Source organism: Onychostoma macrolepis, chromosome 18 (genome assembly GCF_012432095.1).
Source record: "Onychostoma macrolepis isolate SWU-2019 chromosome 18, ASM1243209v1, whole genome shotgun sequence".
Taxonomy (NCBI): domain Eukaryota; kingdom Metazoa; phylum Chordata; class Actinopteri; order Cypriniformes; family Cyprinidae; genus Onychostoma; species Onychostoma macrolepis.
In genome coordinates, this window is record NC_081172.1 from 5,389,634 (window position 1) to 5,402,382 (window position 12,749).

The 12,749-nt window shown below is 34.1% G+C and overlaps 1 protein-coding gene across 25 annotated transcripts in view; it reads right to left on the reverse strand.

The window, feature by feature from the left end:
• Positions 1-12,749, reverse strand: part of shank3a (SH3 and multiple ankyrin repeat domains 3a) — a 323,493-nt gene that overhangs the window by 33,519 nt on the left and 277,225 nt on the right. For all 25 annotated transcript variants that reach the window (XR_009267007.1, XR_009267008.1, XR_009267006.1 and 22 more), the window contains one exon: positions 1,079-1,154. Coding sequence is in view for 22 of the 25 variants with exons in the window: in XM_058751761.1 (XP_058607744.1) it covers positions 1,079-1,154 (76 nt within the window). In the remaining 3 variants the exon portion in view is untranslated. The remainder of the gene's footprint in view (positions 1-1,078; positions 1,155-12,749) is intronic.

A 12,749-nucleotide genomic window follows, 5' to 3' on the forward strand; every position in this document is an offset into this window, starting at 1 on the left:
CCGTGGATGAAAATGAGGCTGTGAGGGATACACTTACAGTCTTTAGAATGGCACACACTGTATAAGTCTTAGATCACTTAATTTTCACAACTTATAGCTTTCAAAACTTTGTATGGAGTTTATTTATTTTTTTCCAGAAAGACACTGAACAATCGGTAGGTTTGTTGTACTTCTGTACTTCTATCTCTCATAGCCTCGTTTTCATCCCCAAAATTAAATATCCACTAGCCTGAATAAAGTATATAACTGCATAGAATTAAAAAATTATTATTATCTTTTTGAAACATGATGAACTCTGTCCTGCAACTTTGTATAGTGAATTTTGCATCAATATAAGTATATAATAATACAATTTTTTACTGCTTTTGTAGTACAACACTATACAAACTTTAAATGAGAATCTGTGCAATTCTGTGAGAAACTGTAGTAGATATCTAAATGTATTCATTTTGAATAAAATAAACGTATTTAATCATATAAAATGATGTATAAAATATAGAAAATACATTTATTGTGTCATAATTTTTATATTAAAGCATACAACATCATATTTTGTTGCTCATATTCGTTGGTGGGACAGAATTAACTACATTCATACAATCTAATTTGACTGTCCCTTGAAACACAGTAGATATTATTCATAAGTAGATTTGCATATCCAATTACACTGTAACATTGAGCATAATGTAAAACATGACCTCTCTTTTAATAGCATGCGTTGATTGTTTTTTATTACACTCAGCTGTAAAATTTAATGCAGTTCTCTGTTCTCAAGGGAATTTATGCATTTATTTTTTAATCTAAAACAAACAGAAACAAAAAGAAAAATGTTGCATGCAATAAAATGTAAAATGAGAACTGAACGTCTATGTAAATTAAAAGCAAATATGAGTGGTAAAAAATAAAAAGCATGATGTAATGTGTGTTCACAACCTCTATCCTCTAGATGGCAGTAGAGACTCAATACCACAAATGACAGACTCCACCGAGTCAGACTAACTTTCTCAAGTTTGCTTTGAACTACTGATAACCAAAATGCCCTATATAGTTTTTCAGCATGCACACATATATACATTACCTATATGAGGTAAAGTTGTCGTAGGAGCCCACAGTGTAATGTCTGAACAGCCTCTTGGTTCGGTCCTCTCTCGTCTCTGAAAGAAAAACATGACACATATTAAACATTAATCATCATAAAACACATTTTCAGTGCCGTTTATCATATTTGCATTGCATTTCAGAGCCTCTAATCAGCCTTCTGCAAAAATGTGGGTGTTTGTTTGTGTGCGAAAATGCAGACGATCTTAATTAAATGCACAGGCAAGGTCAACTGTATATTTGTGTGTGTGTGTAAGAGAATGTGGTCTCGTTAATCCAGTCAGAGGGTCTGGCTAATAGGCCTGGTGTCTCAAGCCAGACTAGATTTATGTGATTGGACGTTGGGCTGGAAATCAATGCACTGCTCCCCCACAGAAGGCCAATCTGCTGACACACATATGCACATATTCACGTTCACACACAAACATACACAAACACACCCTGAGAATCTCACAAATAATGAATCTTACAAACATCTTCTGGCAAGAACAGACAGTCGAGAACATGCGTTTCTTTCCTAGAAACATTAGAAATTGTGTTACAGCGGTTATTGAATTACACTTTGCTCTCTGCGTTATTGAATTCAACATGTCTTCATCTCTCTCTCCCCTTTCTTAATAAACTCAGTGACCCACTTGCTCTGGTCTGATTACTAATGCATATTTCCTCTGTCTTTTCTTCCGTCCCCTGTCTCCACTCCTTCCTGTGTCACACTCTGGTATTCCCTCTGTGCATGTCTGCGCTTCTTCAGTCCTCTCTTGCTTTGACAGTCTGAGAAGTGTCTTGCTGATTGTGTGTTTAAAGGAGTCATATTATGATACATCAAAGTTTCCTTGATGTTTCGAAATAAACCATTTCAGCACACTATGAAAACATACTGTAAAAATACTGTCTTTCAGCGCCAAAAATGAAATGACAGATGAATATTGTGTACATGAAGCCAGATTTGTACTAATACTTATAGATACTATTCAAACTAATAATAAGAGTGTAATAACTATGGTAATGCAACCCTGCAGTATTATCCTATATTGCATATGACTTGCTCCACTTCTGACAAGAGACAAACGATCAGAGAGATGATTAAAAAATGGAAATGTAAAACTAAATTAAGACTGCAATTTCTGAAAAAAAAACATAATATTATATATTATAAAATAAAAAGATTTTTTAAACAAAATATTTCAGATGAAATAAACAGTAGTATATGTAATATACAGAAATGAATGCATATAAATAAATGAATAAAAAGAAATACATAGGTTATAAATAAATTAGCTCATTACAAATTATTTATGCTAAATTATAGAATAAACAAATTATAACAAATTAATTAATAGATAAATAAAACAGCTCATAACTCAACGATAGAAAAAAAGTTGATAGCAAATAGGAAAACTTGCTATAAAAAAATTAGAACTTTAAACAAAACAGTTTTTAATTCCATAAATCTAAAAATCTGCCTGTTATACTCACACTTTAGTTACTTTACAGAGACTAATGTGATTAATAATTACATTATATTGATAATTGATTACATTTCAAAAGAAAGCATATAAGAGAGAGAGAGAGAGAGAGAGAGAGAGAGAGAGTGAGGGGGGGAAAAGCGTTACATCTACTGACTGTGTCCTACTCTGTCACCACAGAATTGAGAAGTTAAAGCATGCATTAGCATTTTAATGACTTGAAGGCAAGGAAGGACGCACAGATCAAATTCACTGGAGAGGGAAAGAGAGAATGAGAGAGAAAGAGGGTGATATATACGCACATATATAAGCACTGGTATTAGTATTGCATATAGCAGTGGTTCACAACCTTTTTTTACTCCAAGGCCCCCCTCCTCTCCAAATCAATACTGCAAGGCCCCCAACTTTTTCTATTCACAAAATCCTTTGTATTCTGTTATTACTTTTCAATTCCATTTTATTATTTTTTAAACAAAATACATTCAAGACAGATTCAAACCTTCAGTGTTCCTTTTAAAAAACATAATTTGCAAAAATGTCACTGCAGACATTAAAAACTTAACTCAAATATACAGTAACAGTAACAATTAAGCACAAGTCAACCTGCAATACCAATCAAGACCACAGGGAGATGCCACAGGACTGCATATAGCTACTATAATGATCCATTCAGAATCACTAAACACACCAAAATACAAATGAAAAATATTCTGAATGTGGTGCGACATCATCAGTGAACAGTGATCGTGTTTGAAGCATCTGATGCTTGTATGTACATAAACACCACTGATACTCACAAACTTCTCCAAAACACGCATCTGTTATAAAACACTGTACATTCATTTTGACAACATAATTATACTGAACTATGTTCAAGCAGAAATATGATGTTATAGTGATCAGTCCGCCGAGAGCGCACATGGTCTGTTTGCGCATCAATAATAATGGATACACACCTAATATTCAACTCCTGTATGTCACTGTAATCATCTTTATTTTGATTACAATTGTCGTCCATCAAAACTTTACTAGCGTAACACTGGTTTGCTTTATCCAGCCACATTCAGTGGTTGGGTGTTTTGAGATGCTGTTCAATCTGTATTTCACACAGCGTGATGAAAAATAGCTTGGGCTGCTCCGAAACAATCACAGAATACGCATGAGACAAGTGGTGCTGTTATTTATTTAACATATTAATCATAAAATTACTGAATTATATGAATATACTTTAATTTAAGTTATCTAATAAACTTGATATATACTGATTTCAAATTATACATTTGAATAAATACATTATAAACACAATTATAAATTATAAAATTTATACATGATGATAAAACACAAAAACCTCTGATCTTACATACCCATAATGCATAATCTTTATCTCAAAAATAAATAAAATAAAATCAACATATGGACATGTGCATGTGTGTGTAGTTGATTACACGGGTCTTCGCCATCTGTGTCCAGAGGAAGAATAATGCAATCATTTATCATTCTTACAGGAAGAGGAGTGAGAGAAAAAAAGAGAGAGAGATCTCTGAGGGCTACACACAGCAATCATCTGTCAAATGACAAACTACATCAACACACACTGTATATGAATCAATATATTATCTGTTCAGGAATAGGATATGTTGATGCAGTTGTTTGCGTCATTTGAACGACCATACAGACAGGATCCGGAAATGAGATTAAAAGTTTGCAAAGCACAGCTGAGTCACATCCATTCCAGATGGCTAAACGAACAACTAGACCATTTATTCCAATATAGTGGCCAAATGAACACAATCCCACACACACATGCACCGCCACTGCCTCACTAAACTCGTAGTGAGATAAAAAGGCTGTCAGAAAAATTACGAGTAACCTGAAAAACACTCTTGCATAAGAATAGAGCAAAAAAACAGCAGGAAATGTCAAAAATCCACGCAGGAGAATCAAGCCATCTTGGGAGAAATAATCAATGACGTCAATGGCAAATCACGTATTTCAGAAGCAAAAATGAGTCTCTGTAAAGCCTTGTTTTGTTGGTCTCAGTTGAGTGACAGTCTATAAAGGCCTTCAGAGTCTCAAAGATTCATCGTGGCAACTTGATGACGTGATCAATGACTGAAGCTTGTCAAAGCCCCATAACCAGTCACACTCCCCTCCGGCTCAACAGTTTAAAGTGCTAAATGCTTTTGTAAAATATGCTCCTACTTTAAATGAACAGCACCATGCGTGGCCATGCCTTGGTGCCAGAGGGTTTATGGGAAGCGTCCGTATGCCACAGATGGGATGTGGATGGCCAGAACTCAAGCAGATTTTGAAATGAAAGCACACTTAAAGCCTAAAGAAGTCTAATATGCAGATTTAAAAAAAAAAAAAAAAAAAAAATCAAAACAAATGGCAGAATAGATCTCCAGGATATGAGGCACTGTGAGAATTTCTCTGATTTACATCAGCTATGTGAAAGCGGCACCAAGCCATCTTGAAGAGTCTATCCGCTGCGGGTATAAATACAATTTTTCATCCCCATCGAAACAGGAAATGACACAAAAAAAAACAAACAAACAAAAAAAACAAGTTTTTAACCTTATTGCTTTATAACTGTCTTTTTAGATAAATGACACTTGAGTTATATAAAGATAAATATATATCTCTAAATAAATAAATAAATATACAAAAATGATGAATACATTAATAAATTATAATAGATTTAAAATGATAATATAATTAATTATTATGAATTAATAAAATTATAAATACAAATAATAAAATAAAAACGATACATAAAAGAAACTATGTATAAATAACATTTAAATTATATACAGATAAATATATATCTTTAAATAAATACATATACCTAAATTATAATAGAATTAATAAATTATGAATACAAATAACAATAAAATAAAAATATATAACAAACTATGTATAAATAAAATTAGACTCTATAAATAAAATTAATACATCTGTTATAAATTAATAAATAATTTGATAAAATATATGAACTAATATAAATAAATTAAACATTAATATGAAATTATAATTAACTAAAACGTAAAATGAAAAAATTATTAAAATTGTACAGACTATTATATATATGAAAATATATCTATTATAAATTCTAATTAAAATAATATATATATATATACACACACACATATATATATAGATAGATAAGATAGATAGATCGATAGAACGTTAGATAGATAGATAGATTGATAGACAGATAGATGCAAAGCCTCTAAGTTCCATTTGAAATGTTTTTCTAAAATGAGCATTTTATCAGGCTCCTATGTGTGGGTTCATTAATTTCACTTTAATGGCAATGAATAGGTTCCTTTCTTTGCCATTAAAGTGAAATAACTGAACATAAATATCGGAGCCTCAGAAAAATTCTAATTTTAGAAGAAAATTTCAGATGGCACTTAGGCTTTTGAACACTTCATATAATACATGAATAAATTACAAAATATCTGAAACAATACATTATAAAATAAATATATTAAATAACTATAAATAAATTGTAATATTTCTAAAATATATTAAGAATAAAAACTTGAGTTAATGAGTTCATAAATATAAATAAAATTAATAAATGACAAAAGATAATGCATTTTAAATAAATAAATAAAATGTCTGTTGATTAATTTAATGTTCTAATAAAATTCAATGATAGAAAAATGTTAGAAACAAAACAAAACAAACAAACAAACAGAAAGAGTTTACTATCCACTGACAGAGCTGTCAGTAGAATTTGGAACTGGCAAAGTGGGGAGACAAATACTTGTTATGTGTATGTCTGTTAATTGACCAAGCGATCAAATTATCAGCTGATGCTGCTAATCTTGAAATGGCCAAATATCATCAGATTAATTGATTGTTGTTGCCATACTGCTGGTGTAGTCGTATATATCTGCTGTGGATATCTAGAGTTGAAAGGCCAGTGCTCTAAGAAGAGCTTGTGCCTTTGGCCAGACAGCAACGTCTCAGTTCACCACACTGATAGATACATTCAGCCCTCGATCTCTCTCTCTGCCGCTCTGAACAGACATGTGTGATTCATTCTGAGCGGGATCTGTCCTGTTCTCATCTCCACAGCTTACTGATACGTTCTGAGTTTGCTTTCAGAGCTTCTTTTTTTTTTTGGCAACAGGGTCCTCCATCCAAACACACATCAGAGAGACTCACGAGCTTTAGAAAGCCATTCAAAACAGCAGAGCGGAAGACCCAAACAAACCAATTCATTCCAAATATTAAATTAGCAGACTTTAAATTCTCAGTGGTGCTGAATAAAACTATACATATCTCTACTAACACACTCTTTCTCTCTTTCACAGTAACTCTAACACACACACACACACATATGGTGCAGTAAATAGGTCAGATCAATGGGGCGGCGGGTCTCTTTCCACGCTTGATCAGAGTGTTCAGAAGTAGAATAGCTGCTGATGTGATTTCAGCATTACCTCACGCTTACACTCTCTCCCTTCATCCCCAACACTGTTTTTAATCTCTCCCGCTTTCTCCCAGACATCTCTCTGTCTCTCCATGGCCTCTGGCTGCCCTGCACGGAGCCGACCCACTTTTTTGCGCCGAGATGAGAGAAAGGGGTCGCTGCATTTGACTGTCTCTCTTACGGCAAGCAGCCCATTTTTCCCAAGTCATAGGATGAGGATTATGAATGGTGAGACCTGAGAGAGATGAATCTGGGAGACTCAGAGGGAAGGAAGTAATCTTTTCTTTCACTAAAAACATACAGCAGTGTGCATGAGCAGTAAGCAGCACTTAGTCTTACAATACATTGGTACGGATAGTGCTGAAGTTTAGTGTCTTTCTAAATCACAAAATGCTGATCATTTTTTAATCAACCCTTGTGGGGTTTGAAACGATCAGCTTTCTCTGTCTCTAAAATGACTTTTCTGCTGATGTAACAAGGATTGTGTAAACAGAGAAAAATATAAATCAATAGAGCAGAAATAAACAATATTTGACCACATTTCTATACAACCACAATAATATATAACGAATAGGAAAAAAGTATGCTAATTGTATGCTAATGTAAAAAATAGGCCTTAAAAAGTAGCGTAATGTTTCACCAACTCAAAATCCAAGTGCAACCCATTTTTGTCCTGTGTATTATTATGATTATTTTGCAATTTATAAATAACAAAACAATAATACTACTATAAATTATTTTTATTCATATAGCGCCTATCCAAACTTAAGGATAGTTTACAATCAGTCAGATTAATCCCTAAAATGTATTAATCAATAATATTATTATTATTAATAATAATAATAATAATAATCATCATCATCTTTATTTATATAGCACATTTCCAATTAATAATAAATAAATAATAAATTCTACTATTCTACTATTAATAATAGCAGCAGCAATAATAATAATAATAATCTTTATTTATATAGCACATTTTCCAAAACTCAGAATACTTTAAAAACTTTAAACTCAGATGAATTAATAAAAACTATTAATAATAGCAGCAGCAGCAGCAATAATAATAATAGTTTATACAGAGCCTTTCCAAAACTCAAGGATACTTTACAATCAATCAGTCTAATATTAAAAATAATATATTTTTTATTTATATCAAGCCTTTTAAAAACACAAGGATACTTTATAAACTTTATACTTAGATTATTTCAGAAAAGGTATATTATTATTATTGTTTAACTATTATTATTATTATTTCTTATTACTACTACTACTAATTTTGTTTGTAATGTGCCTTTCAAAAACTTTACAAAATATCAGTCTACTACACAGTATATATGGGGGCAGTCGCATTGGTTAGAGAGTCGGACTTGTAACCTGAAGGTTGCAGGTTCGAGTCTCGGGTCCGGCAGGAATTGCCGGTGGGGAGAGTGAATAACCAGGGCTCTCTTTCACCTTCAATACCACGACTGAGGTGAGACCCTTGAGCAAGGCACCGAACCCCCAACTGCTCCCCGGCCGCCGCAGCAATATGGCTGCCCACCGCTCTGGGTGTGTGTGCATGTGTGTGTGTGCTCACTACTGTGTGTGTACACTTTATGTTTTGTGTCTGTGCGTGTGTGTGTGTGTGCAGAAGTGTAACCCTGCCAAAAACCAGGACTGTTATCTCATCAAATGCATTGTCATGGTAACTCTGGAAGCAAGGCAACACAATAACACACAATCACCAACAGCGGCACTGTGCGTCCCCGGGAATGAGTTCTGCCCTCCCAGAAACACATTAGAGCAGATTACAGGCCTTCATTAGATTCCACGCTCTCACCTTCATCCGCTCGACAGTCACACCGAGCCAAACCTGTCGCCCTTCAACACATCTGATCATGTGACACGCCTCATTCACTTCACTTCAGCCTGTGCAGGCACATCATCATTAGTGCTGTTTGATAAGGCCAGCATCACTATCACTATTGCTGAAGGACTCGAGCTGCGTATCAAAGAACCTACAATGTAAAATTTCTTTTTCAAAGTTATAAAAGATTACTGTAGCATGTTTTTAAAGAAAATACTGTTTCACTCTTTCTATTTAAAAAAATGTTACATTTAATCATACATTTTTTTTCTCTTTGCAACCATACAGAACACCCTAGCAACAACATAGCAAGCAATACATAGGCTCTGTTTTAAAACTTTCGCTTCAGGATAAAGCAAGGTTAAACATATACATACATATTCAGACTATCCCGTGTTTCCCATGGTAACTATCTCTGAATAGTATGCAAAACAGCCACCATACAATGAAATCACATTTAACCTGCAGAAAAGAAATTAATAACATGAAAGCTAATTTAATGGAATACATTCCTGCTGTTATCTCACTAACTTCCCTCTCACTTACTGATATCTCTCTCTCTTTCATTCTCCCTCGTTTTCTAAATGCACATTTATTCATTCATTTGCCAGAGGGTTTTTATCTAAAGTGAGTTACAGTGCATTCAGGATATACATTTTATCAGTTATGAGTGTTCCCTGTGAATTCAACCCATTATCGTTTAACAGTTTGGGGTCAGTAAGATTTATTTTCTAAGAAATTAATGCTTTTATTCAGCAAGGATGCATTAAATTGATCAAAGGTGACAGTAAAGACATTTACAATGTTACAAAGGATTTATATTTCAAATAAACATTGTTTTTTTTTAACTCTCTATTCATTAAAAAATCCTGAAAATGCATCCAGTGATGCAATGAAATATGTTTCTTAAGCAGCAAATCAGCATGTTAGAATCATGATTCAGCTTTGACATCATGGAAACTAATTACATTTAAAAACAGCTATTTTAACTTTTTTTTTTTTTTTTTACTCAGATATTACTGTTTTTATTGTATTTTGATCAAATAAATGCACCACTGGAGAGCAAAAACATCTTGCTGACCCCAAACTTTTGAATAGTAGTGTATACTGCACACACAAATATTGAACAAAATAATCATTTCTTAATGACACCCAACTATTTTTAGTTTTTACAGAAATTGTATTAATACTCAACATTTTTTCTTACCACATCCACATCTTGGATTTATTACTGAACTCGTAAATGCATTCTGGGATTGCTTCTCTGCAAAGAACCCATTCAATGCTGCATTGGAATTGGCTGAAGCAAGATTTCCAAGAGTGCTGGTTTTCCTACTTTTCGAAACAGCCTTCACATTGCACATACCGCTAATGTCTTAGCATGCTGCCTCCGTAGGAAGTTCACTTGGGTTTGAAACAATAAATTGCCTCTTTCTCCCTCTCTTCCTCTGTCACTGTCTGTACCCTTTAGTCACAGAATCAAACACTTCTCACCATGTGACTGACAATCCTTTTGACAGCCCCGACTGGGTCTGACATATTTTACTGAGTGACAGTGATACGAAAGACAATTTAACCCCCTGGACTGTTTTTAGCCTTTCAGAAAGAGGAAATAACACATTTTAGAACTTATTTCTACACCAAACCATTAACTCAAGAAAATGTATGAGTCTCAATGTACTGGAGAAAATGTGTGTGTGTGTGTATGACACAAAAAATGCTCTCTCAGTATTCAGTGTTTCACATACACTGTCAAAAATGATTTTCCGAAGTTATAAATAAAACATTACTGGAGCATGTTTTACAAGGAAATGCCATTTCGGTTTTTCTACTTCAAATTTCACATTTAATTCAGTGTGCTACTTGCCATTTCTTAGTAATTGTTTATGAGATTTACAAGCAATTTCGGAGTGAAAACTGTCTCTACATAATTTTCTTCCCCTAGTATAATAGCTCTGTTCCAAAATCTAGTAAACTACCTTATAATAAATACACATTTCATTCCACACCAAAACCGTATCTCAAAATTGTTAAATCTATACTGTACTTGGTACTTAGAACAAGATAATATTAGATTAGCGACAAGATATAATCTAAGCACTGTTTCAGAGTTGCTGTCTATGTAGAGCGTTCCCAATCAAACACTTTTCAGGTTCCATTTCAGTTAAGACAGCTGCCGATGTATGCAGTACACTCAACACGGTTTAGAACAAGAAGCTGAGATGAGCAACAGACATGCTAATCGATGGCTCTGGCCAAGCACACACTTGGGCCGCATTTACACTGCATGGTTCAAGTGACCCAATTGCGATTTTTTCCTCCCATGTGGCACAGATCGGATATGGCCCATGACCGTGTAAGCAGGAAAAAATCGCATGGATTCCGATATTCTCCAATCGGTTTCAGGCCTCATTCATATGTGGAAATAAATCAGATATGAATCGGATCCGTGCATTTGCGCCTGCTGTGTAAGCGGTCAGATCGGATATTCCCCTGCAAATGCGACTCCTACGTCATTGAAAAGTGAGTTTTTTTAAAACATTTCGCGCTACAGACATACCTGTAACAAATGAAACATCTCTAGTTGAGTAGCAGAGTATTAATTTCGTTCGTCCGTGTTAAATAAAAGACGATCTGACGCTGAAATGTGCTGTTGTTGTCAATGACGGCGGCTCGTGCACGGACGAGCGCTTCAGTCTCCTTCGTTCCATTGAAACCACAAAATTAAATGCACACAAACATGTCCCTGCCTTTGATATACAATCACTGATGAACGCATTTGGTAATTACTAAAAAAACACAGACGATGTGACATGCTTAACATTATACCACCTGAGTATTCCACTCGCAAGCTTTCAGCGGAGCTGAAGATCACAGCTGTCCTGAAGAATTTGTACGGATATATAATTATTTTGATGTAGCCAATAGATGTGACTATTGCAATAAAAACGTTTCTATATGAATTCCATGTCAGTAAATTAAACTCAATGTACTATTCAAATTGATTTGTGATGTCATATGCTATTTTTGGCTTGTTTCACCAAGTGCAGTGTAAAATGCACACATCGGATACGGGCCACTTTTAAAAGAAATGTAAGCACGTCGTCCAAAAAATCGGATATAGTCACAAAATCGGAATTGGCCATCAAGACTTGCAGTGTAAATGCAGCCTTGGAACCTACAAACAACAAAGTCACACACTACACACTGGCTGAGCAGCCATTGGGGACATGCTGGGACGACCTCAACTGGATAAAAGATATTTTATAATAGAACACGGGAAATGTTAATGATATATTGACATCTGAATTAGAAATACACTGAATTTTCAATCCAGAAATCTGGTCATGGTCTGTCCTCATGCAGATGGCTTTATAAATCATGCTCTCGGGTCAATTCAGTATCTACATTTTCAAGAGAGCTGTATCCATGGAGACTATATTCAAACTTGCACTATCGATTCAATTAATCACTACTAAGAACATAAATGTCATAAAGAGTAATTCCAGCAAATCTCTGAAATCTCCAAATCTCTGTCTGTCTCTCACACATAATTCTAACAGATGTTCCTTAATGTGACACTCATTGGGCCAAAAATCTCATACACTACTGTTCAAAAGTTTTGAAAGAACTTTTATTTAGCATGGATGCATTAAATTGATTAAAATAGACATGAATGAATGGTCAATGAAGTGTGGCCAAGTATAGTGACCCATACTCAGAATTTGTGCTCTGCATTTAACCCATCCAAGTGCACACACATAGTAGTGAACACACACACACCATGAACACACACACATTAAAATATATTCAAATAGAAAACAGTTATTTTAAATTGTAGATAAATTTCACAATATTACTGTTTTACTGTATTTTTGATCAAATAAAT